The sequence below is a fragment of the Mytilus galloprovincialis genome, chromosome 7 (genome assembly GCF_965363235.1).
Source record: "Mytilus galloprovincialis chromosome 7, xbMytGall1.hap1.1, whole genome shotgun sequence".
NCBI lineage: Eukaryota > Metazoa > Mollusca > Bivalvia > Mytilida > Mytilidae > Mytilus > Mytilus galloprovincialis.
In genome coordinates, this window is record NC_134844.1 from 19,086,334 (window position 1) to 19,107,583 (window position 21,250).

A 21,250-nucleotide genomic window follows, 5' to 3' on the forward strand; every position below is an offset into this window, starting at 1 on the left:
GCGCTTACAATGCAAGTTTCAATTCCAAGAGTCATAATTCTTTTTAAAAAAATAGCTTATCTTCGAACATGTCGGAGACATTGACCATGCATGATAGTCCTTCTAAACATGTTTTTGAATCAATGTTTTAGTTATGCTTCAGATATAGGCATGCTTAGATGTGCAGTTTTGCATGTATTTCAATATACATGTCTGTGCTGTATCTATGCATTGAAATAATATAGCTGCTCATATACTTTATCTGCATTTTCTATGATTTACTGCTATGTATATGTTAGCGGCAATAATAGTCCAGCGGATATCAGAATAATTGATCACTTTATGGTAAAAGCATGAAACTTGGCATAGTGATAGATTAAGGGGTATAGACAAGATTCAGATATGATGCCACGAAAAAAAATCCAATATGGCCGTCAAATTCAAGATGGACGAATTCTATTCATTTCGGCATGATCTTGTTGTATGGACCTTTCATAGTCAATTCTGCGCCAAGTCAAATCAGGACCCGGTTTTTTCGACAAGGCCAAAAATTAACATTGTGTTTGCATATAAACTTGCTACTGAAGACTTCGGGTTTGTGTTTTTTAAAGTATTATCACTCAAGTTTTCAACGTACAATTGTTGCGCACAACAGAAGTTTCAACTGAAACAATGTTTGAAATCACAATGACTAAATTGGATTTTCCCTCATCTGTAGAATAAACTACGGCTCGGATTTATGTTAATTCTTCCTGGATCAACGGTACTCTCAGATGAGCAAAATAGTCTTTTATTTAGTTTGGTGCAGAAATATATTAATAAAAGTAAACGTTTTAACCATTGATGTTAATGCTTCATCATTCAATAGGAACCAAGCATTTCACACTGTATACTTCTTCTTCTTTCACCTTTTTCATATTCATATATTTATTACAGAGCATGGCATTCGCTCTCACCCCATGTGGAATTTACTGACCCCATATATACCGTATTAGGTCACTATGTAACTAATAATGTTAATTTATCTGAATAAATATTGTTTAAACTAATTCTTCCTTTGATTTTTTTTTGTAATTATAAAAGACTAAAATCTACATCAAAGTTGATAAAACAACAAACAGGTTATTGTTAGTAATTGACTGACTGAATATCTAATTAGTAACAATTCATTGCTTTAGCAAAATAGCAAGGTATATACATGGGTACTAGTCAAATCGGCACCTACCGTGCGAAGTTATAGTCAAATCGGCATAATATTTTTAGAATTCATATACATATATGACAAACTATGACAGAAATACTGTGAATACGGGTGTTGATTTATTAACGTTTTAAGAAATAAACCTCTGAAATTGTAATTTTGGCAAAAAAATATACATGCATATATATTAACAAAAAAACCCTGAAAACATAATCTATCTGTCAAGGGGACTCATTTTTTGAGTGTATATACTCCAGCGAAATGGAACTTGACTTGAAGAACAAAAATATTATTAGGTGCCAGTTTATTAACCAAATGTCGAAACAGGGACTTTCTATACTAATAAGTGATCAGTCCCGTAAGTATAGAAAGTCCCTGGCCGAAATGACTTTAAATAGGTACCGATTTGACTTGTATCCATGTCCGCTATTTATATGTCGCACCGCGTTGCAGCGTTGTGCGATCATATAAAAAACATTAGAAAAGCACTAAAGCAATGGACATTCCAACATTCATTTGAAAAAATCTTACCTTTATTCATGTTGAACAACCTACTCAGATTTTCGTGACGTTCTACACAACCATGTGCTCACACGCACAATAGCAAATGGCGGAACACATGGAGGTAATGTTCATTGTGAATTTTTTTCTGTATTAATCACATTAGTGATGAAACTAGGAAAAAATAACAACACCAGTTAATTAGAAAATGTTGATGTTAATGCTATGTACAAATATTTAAAACGATAGGTAGCCAGGAAATTTATTTTCATTGATTTGTGAACTTTTTGCAAATTCCCTCGCGGTGTCGCACATCATTTTATGGTTACAGTTTATAGACAAGGAAACATATACTAAATATGTGTCATTGCTACAGGAAAATATGTATTTAGTTTTTAATCTATTTTTCCAATTATTTATTTTCTTGAAAAAAAATGAATTACTGCCATTCTATTATTTCTATTCATAACTTCTTTTTTCATTTGCTGTGGATAATGTCATCTAGATAAAGGGAAATTGAAGTGTGATGTTTTAAGTCTTTAATATATCTGATTAAGCGAAAACTTTTTACATCAGGACAATGAAAGCTTTTGAGTCATATTCTAGGTAGGTAAGGTAAGGGCAAACAAACATTTTTTTATGGCCCTGGTTCAGAATTATGTGGTTGCATACATTTGTTGGGATAAGTCCTTGTCTTAAAAAGGAAGGCCTCACAGAAAGATAAATAAAGCTTTTCAAGACATCATAATTTTTTGGACGATAAATCCCAGATTGAACACAGATGTGTTTACATCATGAAATTTTCTCGGAGTACAGACAAAACTGCAATTTGAAAAGTTTTAAAGCCTGGTAACACCTAGATTAATAAATGTTACATTCATTTTATGTTTTAAAAGGTTATAAGACCTTATGGATTTTGATGAACATTTTCTTTCATTGCCACTGAAGATGGTAAAATAAACAAACAGCTGAGTTTTATTTGAGACAGTCCACTCTGACATTTATATTATACTACAATGAATTCAAATAACCTTTGTTGTGTTGGTTTCTGTTATCCAATTCAATCAATATGTTAAATTACAATCATTACCTGAGGGGGACCATCTCAAAGATTTTACCAGACTTGGTTTATTTTTACACCACCTGTGGCAAGGAATGCAAATGTTAGGCTAAATCCACAAAAGTTTTTATCTTTTTTTTAAAACACAAGATGAATACAGATATCATGAAAATGGCTTGGTATTATGAATAGAATAGAATATATATTTTTATTCTTTTCACATATGATCTGCTAGTTCTCAAACTATGAGCTTCTACCCTTAATTCAGTTAAATCAATTTTTGTACTATTAAACACAGTTTGAAATTTTATTTTACTTGCAGACCACACAGACAAGTTCAGACACGGCCAGTGCCACCAAAACGCCTAATGGAAATGTTGCACCAGAGGAGATGACATCAAAAGATTATTATTTTGATTCCTATGCACATTTTGGCATCCATGAGGTATTTATAATTATTGAACTTACAATTGTTTATTTGTTGCACACAAGAAATGCATTGTACCAATGTAAAAAGGTTGGAAAAATTAGTATCAAGCACAACTTTATATATCTGTAGCTGACTTTTAGAACATTTCATTTCACTAAGAACAGATCGAATACACAGACTCTTTTTTTGCAAAACAATTGAAAGTTAAGCAGTAACACACAAATAAAGAAAAGGTTGTGCTGTCTGTTTATCTCAATTAAAAGACTACAATTTTTTGACTTATAAATATAAGGGGGGTGGGGAATTTGGATATACAATTTTACACTAATAAAACATAAAGAGTAAAGTGCACTCTCTTTGTTTTTGGTGGAGTTTGGATAAAATAGTATACCATGCATTTTGTAAAGACAAAGTATTAGTTTCTTTTATACAGCTATATTTTTTTACCTACAGGAAATGTTGAAAGATGAAGTAAGAACTTTGACGTACAGAAACTCCATGATCCACAACAAACATTTGTTCAAAGGAAAAGTAGTATTGGATGTTGGCTGTGGAACTGGAATACTCTGTATGTTTGCAGCTAAAGCAGGGGCTTCGAAGGTTATTGGTGTAAGTACACAAAGTCACATAGAAAGGATTTTAATTAATCAAAATCAAGTTGGATGTATAAATAGTTTAAGCTTTATAATTGATATAAAATTAATCTTTGCTTGATAATTTAAGTTCACAATACAGATAGAACAAAAAATAAATCTTTATCCCCCGAGTGCTGATAAACCCTCTAATTTTTGTAGAACAATGATCATGAAGGTGTAGTATTATGATATTATAAGTGAATTTATCTCATTTCAGATTGAATGCTCTGGCATTATAGAGTATGCACAGAAAATTGTGGATGCTAACAAGTTTTCTGATGGTAAGATTTTATAAAGGACAACTTAAATAGAAAGAAATTAAATGTAGGCACTTTTGTAGCATGCAGCATAAGAAAACTTTGCCACATATCAATTTCTTTTAAAACGTTTCCTGGATATTGAAGTAAACATAAATAGTAAATGTATATAGAAAATGTTAAACATACCCTACAACATAAAGTTCAATCTTTGTACTACATCAGGTGTAATACCTTCATTGATTTTCCCCTATTAGTCTTTGTTAAATTTGCACTTTTCAAAAATTTTATCTTTGTTTCAAATGAAGAAATACTTGGCATGAGTAAAGTTTTATCCTGTCCAGTACTATAGAAAAAAATTTCACATAACATTTCATTGTATATAAGAAAACAACCATCACTGAAAGTTAACCAATCAAATTTCTCCCCTATTTAACCTGTGTACAAGCTTTAGTAACCATGTACCCTCAAGTTTACAAAATATTCTATAGAAACCCCTAATGAAAAAATAATGGTGCTTTGAAATACCCAAGACATATGTTTATGACACAGAAATGTTTTACTGCAATAAAATATAGGATTAATTACAAGGTTGGGCGGTAAATACCACCCCTGGTATTTACCGCCCCGGACAATACTCCCCAAGTGGTCAATACTGGCAAATACTGGTCAATTGAAATTTTCATGGTTGTTTCTACTATTAAATGAAGTAAAATCTTGATAAAAAGTCAAATATATTGTGTCAGCTTATAAAGTTAATGAATTTGATATGTTTTATTCATTTAAAACACTTATTCTTACTACTGATTTAAAATTTAGTTTTTATGAATTATGATATTGCATACTTAAGATATATATATATATACAAATTTATATTTTATTTCAACATGTTTAAATCAATATATTTTTATTCAAAATGTATGATTTTACAGGTAATTAAAATTAAAGGTGAATAAAACTACAGGTAAATGAAGTTACATGGGTCTTTTTACCTATCACCTGGCATTGCTAGGTGTGAAAATTTAATTACTAAAACAACAGCCTCCAATAAAAGTTGACAGTACATAGGTTGAAAGTAATGAAGACTCCCTTAAACAATAAATTATTTCCTGTTTATAGCTATATCAAACTGTGAGATAAAAAAAACCTTCTTCATGCTGGAAATGAAAATTTGAAGCAGGGACAAAAAGTTTTTATCTTTTACTATAATATTATGTTCAAATTAATCAATGGAGATCCCTGTTTCAATTAACAATAGAATTAGAAATGAAAGCATTAAAAATGGTTTGAGCACTTTCTATATAAATTAATTATTAATTGTAATTATAATTGACCAAGTAGATAGTGGTTTTTATAGTAATGACCACTCAAAATTTCAATCGACCAGTATTTGCCGGTATTTCCCAGTATTTCCCAGTATTTCCCGGTAAATACCGGTATTTACCACTGGCATGGTCAATACTAGTATTGACCGCTTTTTTGCCAACCTTGATTAATTACCTACAACTGTCGAATTCAAGGCAATATTTTTTTCAACCTATTTTCGTATACAACCGGAGGTGACGTACAATGATTTGGCGGTATTACACTTATCAGGATTACTACAAATGAACCAACGACAACCGCTGACTTTAACTTTAAGAATGTTAGGGGTTAAACATGATAAATTGGTTTTGTTTTAGAAAGTCTTAAAATGCATGACCACTTGTAATATAATGTATTATATGGGTAATTTCACTTTATTCATTTCCTGAACATCACCATATTTTTTGGAAAGTTTGCTATAGCAATAAACTTTCTTACTTTTGAAATTTTGAGCTTTCCTATTTTGATGGCATACAGCTTGAATTAAAATATACTGAAATTTTATCAATAAATCAAATAATTCAACTTCATTTTGAAAATGGCGAACATACAATACTTCGCAGATCTGCGCTTTGCGGAAAGTAAAATCAATACACACACTAGACAGCAGTTTCTACGTTATCCTTTATACCGTGTTTAAAATATTTCATGAATGAACATTTTTCGACGCTGACTACGATTTTTACAAATTTTATTCAATACGTAAAAGCCCGAGAGTATCGAAAGTATCATAGTATCTCATCTAATCTCGGCCCACAGTCCAAATTTAGAGCTGAATCCAGCTTGAAGGTTGTGTCCATACTTGCCCCAACCGTTCAGGGTTCAACCTCTGCTGTCATATAAAGCTGCGCCCTGCGGAGTATCTTGTTGTATGTGGCAACAATTCAAATCAAATGCAATAAATTGGAAGTCCTTTTGGGTCAGCCCCACCCCCTCATGCAGAGATGCAAACAGTTTTTTTTTTTCCTGTCAGACAATGGGGCCTACAGGGTACCAAATTTTGCCAGACCCATATTTTCACTCAAAAATCAAATGAACAACCCACTTACAAATTTTATCGGCCATGACATATTTCCTGAACTTATCAACTATGCTTAATAGACCTCCTTCCTAGAGAGCGAATTTCTAAAACAAAAAACATGACGGAAATACGGAGAATTGTTCGGGGCGAGATGGACAAGGTACGAAAGACTATTACTGGGCGGAAATACTGGTTCCCGGAGTTAGAAAATGCGGGGGAACAGGACATTTACTTTTATTAAAGATGATCGCAATTTTATAAACAAAATACTCTGCCGGGGCCGACGGGGATTTCAGTTTTGGCGGACCCAAGCGGACTTAAATATTGCCGGCCATCAGGTCCTGCACAGCTACGAGTTTTGCCGGACCTGCATAAATTCTGCCCCTTAGGTCCGACGGGTCCGACGATTAGTTGCATCTCTGCTCATGTTTGAGAACTTGGAAATTGTCGAGATCCCCACCCCTAAACCATATATATTTTTGTATCGGGCAACAAAACAAATCAAATGAAATAAAGTGGGAGTCCCTTTGGGTCAGCCCCACCCCTCATATTTGCGAACTTGGAAACAGTCAAGATCCCCACTCCTAAACCATACATATTATTGTATGGGGCAACATAAAAAAATCAAATGATATGTAGCAGGAGTCTCTTTGGGTCAGCCCCACCCCCTCATGTTTGAGAATTTGTGAATGGTTGAGATCCCCACCCTAAACCATATTTATTTGAGTATGGGCCATCAAAACAAATCAATTGAAATAAAATGGGAGTCCCTTTGGGTCAGCCCCACACCCTCCTATTTAAGAACTTGGAAATGGTCAAGATCCCCATCCCATAACCATATATTTTCTTGTACTGAACAATAAAACAAATCAAATGAAATTGAAGGCGAGTCCCCCCACCCCCTTGTTTGAGAACTTTTAAACGGTTGAGATACCCACCCATAAACCATATATATATTTTTTTTGTATGGGACAATAAATAAATCAAATGAAATATAGAAGTCCACCAGGGTGACACCCCCCCCCCCCCCCCCCCCCCCCCCCCCCCCCTCTTTTTGAAAACTAGTAAACGGTCATGAATATTACTGTACATGATTTTAAGAAGATTGAATGACATACAGGTGTAATACCTATACCTCACTTGTGCATATCACTTTACTAGACCAGACCAATTTGTATTGGACTCTGCCAAATGTCCAGCGACTGTTGGAATTACTAATTTTGAGAGCTTTGTTTTGGAGACTTCCAAGCAGCATCCAGCTGTTACAATTATTTCTTGATAAAGTTTTTTTTTCAAAAAGTTAACCACGCAATCTACACATTTACAATCTATTTGAAATATTACAATCTACAGTTGCAAACTTTCCACAGGTTCTATCCAGCACTTTGATTAAGTCATTGAATATACATGCATTTCTATATTTTGACAATTGTCATACTTTTCAGTGGTAACTTTGATCAAAGGAAAGGTGGAAGAGGTGCAATTACCTGATGGTATTGAAAAAGTAGACATCATCATCAGTGAATGGATGGGCTATTGTCTCTTCTATGAATCTATGTTAAACACAGTTATCTTTGCCAGGGACAAATGGCTGGTAAGAATTCATTTATAGACACACTCATCTTTACTGAGATATTTCATTGTGGATAGGGCCTAAAGTAAAATATTGTTTGTTTCCCCAATCCCGACAGACCCCACAAAAATGGTGCTACTCATAAAATTTTATTGTCAAAACCAAGTCAAGTATTATTTTATTCATTTTGGATTTTCAGGATTACCAGATCGTCCGATAATGTTCAAGCTTTTTGGAAAAATAAAATCATTTCCCTACCTACCTAGCCACACCTGGCTTGGCAGGGTCGGGATTGGGGTAACAAACAATATATTAATTTAGGCCAAGTAATACTCTGTACAATAACAATTGATGTTCCCTAAAGAAACTTAAAATACTTTGATGTTTACCAATCTGATATCTGAATAATTATTTCTTCTCAAAAGCACCTTACTGTTGTATTAATATCAGCTATGGCCGTCAACGAGAAGTATAACAACAATCAGATTGTGGGTGAGGTCAGTATCTAAAACATGATGCTTATCTCAATACAGTCTAGAGACAGCAATGAAATATGTAAAACTTTTCATAGAGAATATAACCCTACTTCAAAAACAATAATTGAATATTTTCAATAAAAAAATCATAATATGGTCACAATCCCAAATGAGCATTAAATAAAATCCATGATATAGTCACAAGCCCAAAGTGCATTAATTATATAATCATGTTGACAATTTACTGAAACAAAATAATTAAGTTCACTTGAACAAAGTAGAACTGAGCAAATTTTATGAAGTTGCCATGCTGTAAACAGTTGAAGTGATATATTAAAATTGTTCAAATGTCAAATATAGCCAAGTTAAAAGGAACAGCATGTTCTATATAAATACCTGCAATTTCATACATGCATTTTACATTATTACGATGGGGGAATGAAGAAAACCAAAGTTTTAATTTGAGAAAATGCACTTAAGGGGGCTCGCGGGTCTAAATGAAATTTTTTATTTAATATAGGATTTCTCTATATTTTTCTATAAATGAACTTTATCTTATACTTAATAGAAAAATGAAATAAAAAAATGGGGTCACCGTTCATTTACGCTCACAATCTGCCTTCGAAAGGAGCATACATTTTTGTTAATGTCCTTTTTTTCTGTTGAACTAATAGGAGAAATAGCGGCAATATCGAAATAAAAAAAAAACTTAATTACAGAAATCGCTAAAATTTTACAATTATTTAGTCTATGTACAGCTTATTAGAAAACAACAATAAAAAATATAGGTCACCGATGAGTTAAAAAAGATATTTCAATTTTTATGCCAAAAATGGCATTTTTGCACCAAAGGGAGATAATTTGAAGCTTTTTCAATGATATCTACATTTTAAAAGTCCGCTGGGGCCAACACGAATTGATGTTTTGGAATGATTTTTGTACCATATGATAAAGTAACAGCTACTTAAGGTAATCAATAAAATTTGTAATGAAAAATTAATGTTTAATTTTTTCTGAAAATCTTATACCCGCGAGCCTCCTTAATACACATACACTTAAGAAATGTTTTAAATTTACTTGTCCTAAACAGTTTCATAAATGTACTCTTTGAACTATTCTGTTCTTGTGATTATGGCAATACTTGAAACAATTACATAAGCTCATATCATAAGATTCCTACATAGTTTGAAATATATTTGACCTTCTCATCCTTGATTATGTGGTTTGGAAATTTAGATTTACCAAGAACAAATCCGATATCTACATTATCTTTCCATGATGCAACAAGTAATGGTTTTATATAACTACTAAGTGGCCATATAAGTTTGTTTCTTTACTGATACTGTTACTTGTTGTTACTGGAAGCTGCTTTTAGTAGAATTGTTTGTTTACCTCACGTTGAATGTCGGAGAGAGAAAAAAATCTTCTCAAAAGCACCGTACTGTTTTAATTATATCAGCTATGGCCGTCAACGAGAAGTAAAATAACAATCAGATTGTGGGTGAGGTCAGTATCTAGAACAAGAATAAAGTACAAGTGTGTGTCTTTTTACCTTTAAAACATGCAAGCAAGTCACCCATAAAAAACAAACCACTCATAGAAGTAATTTAACATTCTTTATGGTTACATTGTATACTGCACATGTTAGTTCAGAAAAAGTGTGTCAGACACAATATCAAAAAGCATCACCAATATTTTGAATTGTTATATAGCACTTATTTAAAACTCCTTTTCCTGAAATTGCATTTGAAAGCCTCTTGTTTTTGTCCAGTAATAAAAAAATACATTAATAAAAAAAAGCAATATATACCTGATCTACACACCTATACATCACAAATGTACTAACAATTTACAAGTGCTTTCCCTGAAAACCTTGCAAACTATAATGTAAGTGCTTTCAGTAAAATCTGCATCCACTACCTTCATGACCTTGTGACCTTAAATTATTTTGTTAGGCACCTGGTGGATTGATCTTCCCGGACAGAGCCACTATGTACGTAACTGCAATAGAAGACAGACAATATAAGGATACTAAAATTAACTGTAAGTCGTCTATAACACTCCTCTTTCTTTCTGTTTCCGTAGAATCCAGGTGGTATGATTTTCCCAGACAGAGCTACATTGTATGTATGTGCCATTGAAGATAGGCAATACAAAGATGAGAAAATCAATTGTAAGTGTTGCTATGGGTACATAGAACTTGCTTGATAGGTTGCTATGGATACATACAACCTGCTTGATGTGTAGCTTTGACAATGTTGGATTTATATTACTAATAAATGTTTCTGTAGCTTGAGAAATTAGTATGATCAAGGAGACTGCAGTTGTAAAAAATATATAGAAATACAAAATATACTTAAAACATTTAATGAAGTCCTGAGTAATTCTGAGAAGGGTCATCAATATATATGACATTTGTACTTTCCTACCTCAAGTTGATGAGTGGCATGAAATATACTAAACAATCCTGGTTTTTGTATACAATACATACAATATGCTTTATTAAAAAACAAACTCTCATATATATATTAAGTCAATGTCTGAATAAGACAACTTTTGTACAAAATCCTGGTCTGTGATGGAATGATTTTAAGATTAACATGTCTGTCTGGCAAGGTTCATTTGAATAGTCCACAGTAAAGGTTGGTTTCATATGAATAATTCTGTTGGGTTATATATAATTAGTTTTTCAGAGCATGCAGGGTTTATCTAACTTTGACCTCATTTCATGGTTCATCGTTCGATGTTAAGTTCATGTGAAAGGTTCGTTTTTCAAATACTATATAAGCAACAAGTCAACTTCATATGGTGTATATAATGATGGGAAGGTGAGTCAGTGTGTCCGGCAGGAACAACAGATACTTGAAAAATTTTATTACTGCACATGTCTGAATTCCAAAAGTCTATGATCAACTTGACTAAATGTATTCTGTAATAATCTTCTCAAAAGCACTGTACTGTTATGATTTTAGCAGCTATGGCCGTCAACGAGAAGTATAGTAACAATCAGATTGTGGGTGAGGTCAGTATCTAGAACATGATGCTTATCTCAATACAGTCATGAGACATTTTATTGCAAATAAAGTTTTTATGCCCAACTTAAGAGCATTATGTTTTTTCAGCCTGTTCCTTCATACGTTCGTTTGTCTGTTCTGCTTTGGCTTCAGTGATGCATTAGTTTACTATGGACTCATTTTCTTCTTAAGTTTAATTTAAGTTTTCATCTGAACTTCATCTTGATATCATGATTCTATGTCATGTATGTTAAGATTTTGTGATAAGCCAATCTTTAGGTTTTCAGATTCTGTAAGCAATTTGTCACATACATTTGGTGTATTTAATGACTGTAATGGGTAAATGTACATTTTGTATATGAATAATTTAGTTGTACCAGTCTATCTAGAATATTTGTAAGACCGTTGATCATTGATCATTTGCCACTTAAATGTTTTAAGGAGTGAGGTCGGTATCTCGGATTCATTAGATTATTCAATATGTCGAATATATTTGGTGTAAAAGGTGGTATTAAAGGGTTTCTGTCTGTTTAAATGAATTCATTTATAATTGCTATGTATTCATTTACTTCTCAAAAGCTCCGTACTGTTATTCTTATAAGATTTTCCATTTTACTGATACTGTGACTTCTTGTTGTTTGTTTCTGGAATCTCCTTTTGGTTGAATTGCTTCCTTGACTTTAACAAATCTAATTTCCCAATAAGTATTTCTTCTCAAAAGCACCGTACTGTTTTAATTATATCAGCTATGGCCGTCAAAAGGAAGTAGAATAACAATCAGATTGTGGGTGAGGTCAGTATCTAGAACATGATGCTTATCTCAATACAGTCATGAAACATTTCATTACAAATAAAGAATTAGTGAGTGTTTTAATTGATCATCTGACCTTGATCCTCCCATCTAATTCTCTTGGTTCTTTAGCAAAGCCCCCAAAGGTACACATATTTGGTGTATGGGATTAATGTGATATGAGTATTTGAAACTGGAAGGGTTCATCTGACCTGTTCTTGTTTTCATGGTCCATTGGTCAACACTTCTTTCAAGTAATACATGTAGGTCAACTATGTATGGAATGATTGTATGATGATTTTGGTTTGTCTGGCAGGATTCATATGATATTAACTACTTCTTTTCATGGTTCATTGGTTTCTTTGCATTATAATATTGATAGCTCTGTTTCCAAAGATCATCAGAACTTTATTTCATGAATCATTGATAATGTTTAATTTTGTTATAACCGATGTAAAAAACCTTCATAAAATTCAATTAGGTCATGGGAAAATAATTCATGGTTTCCCCTAACCCGACCAGGTCATTCAATTTTTCTGGAAAAAAAACCTTAAAAAAAACCAAAAATGTTTTTTTTATTTTTGCAGAGAACAAAAAGTGTTGGAAACATGCAAGATTAAAGTTCCACTGTAGAAACAAAACATATAGATATAAAATTATGCATGGTTACAAGAAAAAAAGAAAAGTAAAAAATCCTGCCTGCCGGGGCTTTTAAATTTTCCCATGTTAGGGGAAACCAACAATTAATTTTCCATGGCCTTATAATCAGTCCAGCGAGGGAGAAATTTCAACATGTGCCCTTTTGTTTATGATAGCAGTTACTCTTGTCAAAATATTTTGGTAATTCACTGAACTTAACATTTATTCATTTTCTTCTCAAAAGCACCATACTGTTTTAATTATATCAGCTATGGCCGTCAACGAGAAGTATAATAATAATCAGATTGTGGGTGAGGTCAGTATCTAGAACATGATACTTATCTCAATACAGTCTAGAAACATTTATTAATAAATTACAAATACAGTTTTTGTGGAAGTTTTAAATGTTCATCTGACCTTGATCTAATTCTCATGTTTCATTGGTCAATAGTAAGTTTTTAGTGGTATGTTGGTAGGAAGGTAAATCCTAGTCAATTATTTTAGTTGAATGCAACTGCTGCATGCGCATGAGTTGAACAATACCAATAGATAACTAGTTAGACCACTTGGCCATCAAAGGTAGATTGTTCTCTCTAGGCACTCCAGCTCCCTCCACTTATAAAAATAGCCACCATGATATTGCCAATAGTGTTGAAAGTGGTGTTAAATACCAACCATCAATCAATCAGTCAATGAACTAGACATCACTTTCTGGTGCATTGATCAAAATTTTTGTGGCTAAGCCCTGTTTCTCAAATATCATAGGCAATCTGTGGACTTCATTTGGTATGTGTAATGATTGTTTGTCTGTCCAGAAGGACATATTGATTGTTTGTATGGTGAGTTCCTCTGTCCAGAAGGATCATATTGATTGTTTGTATGGTGAGTTCGTCTGTCCAGAAGGATCATATTGATTGTTTGTATGGTGAGTTTGTCTGTCAATAGATCATATTGATTGTTTGTATGGTGAGTTTGTCTGTCAATAGATCATATTGATTGTTTGTATGGTGAGTTTGTCTGTCAATAGGATCATATTGATTGTTTGTATGGTGAGTTTGTCTGTCAATAGGATCATATTGATTGTTTGTATGGTGAGTATGTCTGTCCAGAAGGATCATATTGATTGTTTGTATGGTGAGTTCGTCTGTCCAGAAGGATCATATTGATTGTTGTTTGCTTAACATACTGTGGCAAATATTTCATGCATGGTCAGGATGATAGTAGGGTTATAGGACATTGATCAAATTTTCTTGTATCATTGATAATGTTAAGGTTATATAATACCTGTAGCAAAACTTTATAGCCTTCTAACACTATTCTAATCAGTAAAGCATGCAAGACATTTTAGCCTGTGCAGTTTTATTTTTGCTAGCAGTGTTTTTTACAAAATCAAGTCGTCTTGGCGCATCATTTTGTCTTGATCAAATTCAACTGGAGGTACTATGTTTTCAATTTCTTCTCAAAAGCACCGTACTGTTATAATTATAGCAGCTATGGCCGTCAACGAGAAGTATAATAACAATCAGATTGTGGGTGAGGTTGGTATCTAGCACATGATGCTTATCTCAATACAGTCATGAGACATGGTTTTGCAAATAAAGTTAATATTCATTGAGTGATTTAAGTGTCCATTGTACCTTCAGTCCTTGATCTCATTTTCATGGTTCTTAAGTAAATTAAGTAAACAATAAGTCAGTTTATAATTTGGTGTATAGAATCATTATAATGTTTAGTTTATGTGATATAAAACAAGTAGATGTGGTATAATTGCTTATGAAACAACTATCCAACAGAGGTAGTTAGTTGCCTTCAGTAAAACCTTGATCTTAAAAGATTTCAACATAGACTTTCAACATCAACTTGACTATGACCAATAAAGCAAATGAAACATGTGGGCACTGTTGTGTTGATAAAAGCAACCTTAGAACACGCATACAGTTATTGAAAAATTGGGAAAAAAATGTTACTTCAATCAATAAAATTGAGAATGGAAATGGGGAATGTGCCAAAGAGACAACAACCCGACCATAGAAAAAAACAACAGCAGAAGGTCACCAACAGGTCTTCAATGTAGCGAGAAATTCCCGCACCCGGAGGCGTCCTTCAGCTGGCCCCTAAACAAAGATATACTAGTTCAGTGATAATGAATGCCATACTAATTTCCAAATTGTACACAAGAAACTAAAATTAAATAATACAAGACTAACAAAGGCCAGAGGCTCCTGACTTGGGACAGGCGAAAAAATGCGGCGGGGTTAAACATGTTTGTGAGATCTCAACCCTCCCCCTATACCTCTAGCCAATGTAGAAAAGTAAACGCATAACAATGCGTACATTAAAATTCAGTTCAAGAGAAGTCTGAGTCTGATGTCAGAAGATGTAACCAAAGAAAATAAACAAAATGACAATAATACATAAATAACAACAGACTACTAGCAGTTAACTGACATGCCAGTTCCAGACTTCAATCAAGTATACATTCTAAAAGATACGCACAATACATAGTTTAATTTTGACCTTCTGTATGTATAATGGCTCCCCTCATGAGTCCTATCTTTATTTTTCAGGGTGGGACAACGTATATGGCTTTGATATGAGTTGTATCAGAAAGACTGCCATTGCAGAACCTTTGGTAGATGTAGTTGACCCTAATATGGTTGTTACCAATGCCTGTCTTGTCAAAGTAAGCAAAACAGTCTTTAATAAGATTTATCCTTGGCAGATTCTTCTTAAAAGCATCGTACTGTTAAATTTATAACCGCTATGGCCGCTTTGAACGAGAAGTAAATACAAGATCAGATTGTGGGTGAGGTTAGTGTCTTTCCATGGGGCTCATCTCAATACAGTCTGAAACAATATTTTAAGACTGTAAATATATTTTTTAGCATGCAAATTTCACTATTAAACCAATTTACCTCAAAAAAAAGTTTCGTTGTGTTTTTTAAAACTTTAAAAGAATCCAACAAGATTGGTTACACTTGAAAAATAAAAAATTAGAAAGAATTGGTATGCAGCTTTTCTTGATATTGTTATAATAAATCTCGCAAAAAGACTCGCATATTGGTCTGTTATTCAACAATCACAATTCTAAATGCGCCAGCTATCTCTGAATTTAAAGTGTATTGTTACCGACTATGCCTACAAATGAAAATGCCAAAAAACAAGGTTGATCGATTGTCTATTAGGAAACCAATTAAAATTCTACTATTAATTTTTCAGGAGGTTGACATATATACAGTACAGTTAGATGACCTGTCATTCACAGCTCCTTTTCACCTTCAGTGCCGTAGAAGTGATTATATTCATGCTCTTGTCACATATTTCAACATTGAATTTACGAAATGTCACAAACGAACTGGCTTCTCAACAGGTATAGTTATTTTAGCAACATTAAATTAAGTTATGGATTCAAAACTTTGTTTGCTGTTTTGTACTAAATAATTTTGTGTATCTTTAATGATTTAATGGGTTTTCTAAATTCACAGTAAGTCTGTTTCGAAACAACTGCAAGATATAAAGATGGAGAAAAGTCATAAAAATTAAATTTAATTTGCAGATTCTTCTCAAAAGCACCGTACTGTTGTAATTATATCAGCTATGGCCGTCAACGAGAAGTAAAATAACAATCAGATTGTGGGTGAGGTCAGTTTCTTTCCATGGGGCTCATCTCAATACAGTCTGAAACAATATTTTAAATTAAAAGTTAACTTTCACTCCCTATACATGCCATATTTACTTTATTCTAATATCAGGATATAATGTTTACAAAGTCTTCTTGTGATAATAAAGTAAAGCTGCAAGTCCCATTTAAGAGTTGAGAATGATGCTATTATAAAAAAGTTACATTTTGTGTCTTTTAGGATAAATATAACTACAGAAGTAAAAATTATGATCTGTAGTGAATATGATTAAACCTAGCTTTTGACTACCTACAATCTAGCCAGAATCAAGTGACAAAAGCGAGACCTTCTTTCGTTTTACCTTATAGATATGCTATTTGTTTGTAATTGACTCTGCTTCTTTTTGTGGAAATAAGTTTAAATGTAATATATTACATAAGAATAGTTGAACATAAAGTAAATTATTTTTCTTTCTGGTCTTAAACTTTTCTTTAAAACCTGTGACTTGTGATTTTGTCTTGGCCCTCCTGTGAACTACAGATGTAAATAATCAAATTCTATCTTATTTTATTAAATTTCTTCTCAAAAGCACTGTACTGTTAATATCATAGCAGCTATGGCCGTCAACGAGAAGTATGATAACAATCAGATTGTGGGTGAGGTCGGTATCTAGAACATGATGTCTATCTCAATACAGTCACGAGACATGGTTTTGCAAACAGTTTTCAATGAGTGTTCTAAGATTTTAAATTGTATTTTAAAACAGGAAGTTATTAAATCAGGAACTGCAACTCAAGTCGTCTTAAAACCATATTTTTGTTTAATATGCATGAGCTAAAAATGAATTATATGAATATAAACTGTTTGATGGATTAGTGGAAAATCTTATACTGATCATATTAAAAGTGACCTCTCAGTTGCTTAGTTCAAATTTCAGAAAATTATGAAATTAACAGATAAGAAATTCAAATAAAACAAGAAAAGAATAGTTTCAATAACAATCCTTGTGCTCCATACAACTCCTAGAATAGCTCTCGCAAAATATACAATTTATTTGCAATTTAGAATAATTAAGTTACTTTATCCTCTTTATGATTGTGTAAAACTAAAACAAAAGGTATATATATTTATTTAGCACCAGAAGCACCATACACCCATTGGAAACAGACAGTATTTTATTTTGACCAGTTAGATCTGACCGTTAAGAAAGGAGAAGAATTATATGGAACATTAAGTGTGAAACCAAATAAAAATAATGTGGTAAGTAAGATTTGTCTGTTGTTATATTTTTATTAAAATAAGGTTTTCCATATTTTTTTTAAATATATAAATTAAGGATACGTGGTATGGTTCTCCATGAGACAAGTATTCACACAAAAGTTCAAAAAAAGTGGATGAAAGCAATTATAGCAACTCTACAACCTTCAACATCTAAAAAAATCAGTATCTAAAACATGATGTTTATCTCATTGTTTTGCAAATAGAGTTTTCAGTGATTCTTCTCAAAAGCAACATACTGTTAAATTTATAACCTCTATGGTCGCCATAAACGAGAAGTAAATACAAGATCAGATTGTGGGTGAGGTTAGTCTCTTTCCATGGGGCTCATCTCAATACAGTCTGAAACAATATTTAATTATTATTTTTTAAATATATAAAATTGAGGATATTGCTTCAACTGTATGACAAATATAGTTTTCAGTGAGCATTTTAAGAGTTTGAATTACGTACATATTAAAACTGGAAATTATTAAATCGCGATATGTCAGTGATATAAATATAGCCTGTTGGAGGGATGATTTGAATATGCATTGGTTATAAATAGTTTCAGTATATTTTTGGTATTGTACAGTGCTATGATCAATATTTATTTTTTATTAAATTGTTAAAAAAATCCTGTTAACTTTTAACATACCTTAAATTTTATATGATGTTTAATAAAGGAATGATTTGTATTTTTCAGAGAGATCTTGATTTTGAAATAGATGTTGACTTCAAGGGAGAAATCTCAGCAATGAAGGAGTCAATGGTCTACAAAATGAGATAAACAATAAGGAGTGAACCTACGGCTGATACAATCACGGCCGTGCTGAACTCTGCGTGGTCCCTTTGTGTTCTTGTTGAGCAGGAACAAAAGTTACTGGAATGTGTGTTTGAACATCAATACAAAGAGCCAGATCACCAGCTCAAATGTAGAAACAAAAACTAGAATATTTTTAATATTGTATACTCTTAATTTTTTACATCAACAGTTCTTGTTTTATGAAACGATGAAAAAATTATGAAAAAAAATAATTTTATATTTTATGTCAGCACTGAAATAATATGTTTTGCTTGTTAATGGATTTCCTTGTAAATGTATGTATACTTTCAAAGGTTGTGTTAGACAAAGCGCTCTTATTTTGTGAATATCATGATCGAAATTAACCAGTTAGTTGCATATATGTCGGTTCAAGAGTCCAAAACAAGGAATTACTTTGAATTTGCTCTGTAGACCAGTTGAAATTTCTTGCCTTCCTGTTCAAAAGGGTGATTACTGACCCATTTTCTGACCCTGAACAAATTTACTGGTCTAAAAGGGCTTTTATTTTAACTCTGTCAGTCAAACTTCAAATGTTGCATCATATATGAAATAAATATGATGAATTATGCAAGTAAATCCTGAATTTGATCTGCCCGGTTGTAACAGTGGATGTGACATAGTTTTGTGATAAAAGCAACCATTCAGGAGTTAATGTTTTGGAATCCCTGTTCAACATTATTTTGATTCAGTGCATTTACTTAAATGATGTGACATTAAAATGACAATAACTTCACAGTATGTTTGTACTGTTGTATTGAAAATAGTACCGTTAACTGTGTTATATAAATCATACTTGTTTATTTACTTAGTTTGAATATGTCAGTATTGTGTTATAATTTTGAACAAATTGCATGTACATGTACTAGAGAAATCCTGAGTGTATTGGTAGCAGATTGAAGGAAAGACACTGGCTTGTTCATGTGCAAATGTAGATCTGTATCATTATATATATTATGAAATTTTGCTTAAATTTAGACATAAATGTGAGTAAATCAGAATACAAGTGAAATACTGACATGGTGTATTTTATAACTACCTATTGTCATGGAAAACTTAGACTAGCGACCATTGATCCTGACTATCTTGAAATTTCTTGGTAATGGATAATGCTCACTTCAAAATAGAAAGTTCCTAACAAAAGAAAACCTGCATAGTATAATTAAAGGTAAAATTTATACATTTTACCCTTTGTAACATTTTGAAATGTATTTTGTAAATCAGGGTTGATCGTTACCTGATATTTGACCTGGCACTCAATTCATTGCTTCTACATTATATCATTGTCATTTCATGTTTATCAATTTCATATATCATGCCTCTATAAGCAAATGAATTAAAAATTACAAAGGCTTTTTATTGTATGCTTCATTCTATGATTTGCATTCATAGAACAACTGATGTTAAATTGAGAAGTTAGTTTGTGAATAGTGATACTCACAGAAAGGGCAAAATGACCTAAAGGCTTGTATTCTTCTTAAGGTTTTACATCCTGAGTCCGTCAATCATGGATCAGGTGATGTTTGTCCCTCATTGATGGAGTCAAAAAGCCGCATAGGTAATCTGTTTCCAGCAGCAGTTACAATGTACAAGTTTGTGAGTAGGTCTTGTTTATGGTGAACCACTAGTGGTAGGTCAATAATTTGGTTTACAGATGTATTAGCATTGGTGCATACTTTTTCATTACTATGAAGATTATTAGGCCCTGCCCCGTAAGTATTGGTCTATTGACTTAAAAACTTTGTTTATAAAAAAGATGTGGTATGATTGCAAATGAGACAAATCTCCACAGGAGATCAAATGACACAAAAATTAACAGCTATAGTTCAATGTGCAACCTTCAACAAAGCCAACCCACATAGTCTGCTATCAGAGGCCCCAAAATCACAAATGTAAAACAATAAAAATGATAAAACTAACCGCCTATTTAAATTACATTTGTTTAAATGATCAACAGATATAAAACGGCAACAATGATGACCACTTAATTACCAGCTCCTGACTTAGTTTACATGTATTAGTTTGTGAATAGGTCAGTTTATGGGAAACCACTAATGATAGGTCAAAACTATTAGTTTTAATTATGTCAGTTTACGGGAAATCATTGGTGATGGGTCAATGATATTTGGTATGCAGATGTATTAACATTGGCATCTTTCATTTACATGGAGATAATTAAGCTCCACCCCCTTAGTTATGGTCTGTTGAATTTAAAACTTAATTGTTTTTCATGCATTAGTTTATGATTATGTCAGTATCAGATGAACCACTAATGTTGAGTCCCTAATATTTAGTATGCAATTCCATGGAGATTAAATAACCCCAAAATACATCAAGAAACAATACAAAACTACTTATAACCACTAAAGGCCTCGAAAAACATTTTAAAAGATAAAAACCTATCAATAGCATTTGGACAGGACGGTATTCTAAAAAGAATACTAAATAATACAACAGAAATTGCACCAGGACTCCCTGCCATCTTCCAAACACCAATTGACACTGGAATACAACTTGAAGACACTTGTTTTCAAAAAAGGAGACAAACACGCTAAAGAAAACTAGATACCAGTCTCATTAACATCGATTCCTTGCAAACTTTTAGAACA

General features: G+C 32.5%; 1 protein-coding gene across 2 annotated transcripts; it reads left to right on the plus strand.

The window, feature by feature from the left end:
• The first annotated feature begins 1,706 nt into the window (after positions 1 to 1,706).
• On the plus strand, positions 1,707 to 19,210 carry LOC143082473 (protein arginine N-methyltransferase 1-like). Of its 2 annotated transcripts, none has more exons than XM_076258155.1 (10): positions 1,707 to 1,805; positions 3,064 to 3,186; positions 3,625 to 3,780; positions 4,024 to 4,087; positions 7,895 to 8,043; positions 10,454 to 10,541; positions 15,509 to 15,624; positions 16,161 to 16,311; positions 17,697 to 17,821; positions 18,525 to 19,210. In XM_076258155.1, exons 1-10 carry the CDS (start codon positions 1,788 to 1,790, stop codon positions 18,606 to 18,608), a joined length of 1,074 nt encoding a protein of 357 aa, XP_076114270.1. In that variant the 5' UTR covers positions 1,707 to 1,787; the 3' UTR covers positions 18,609 to 19,210. The 2 variants fall into 2 exon arrangements, with proteins under 2 accessions (XP_076114270.1, XP_076114271.1); XM_076258156.1 differs by lacking the exon at positions 10,454 to 10,541 and adding an exon at positions 10,584 to 10,671.
• Positions 19,211 to 21,250: the final 2,040 nt, after the last annotated feature.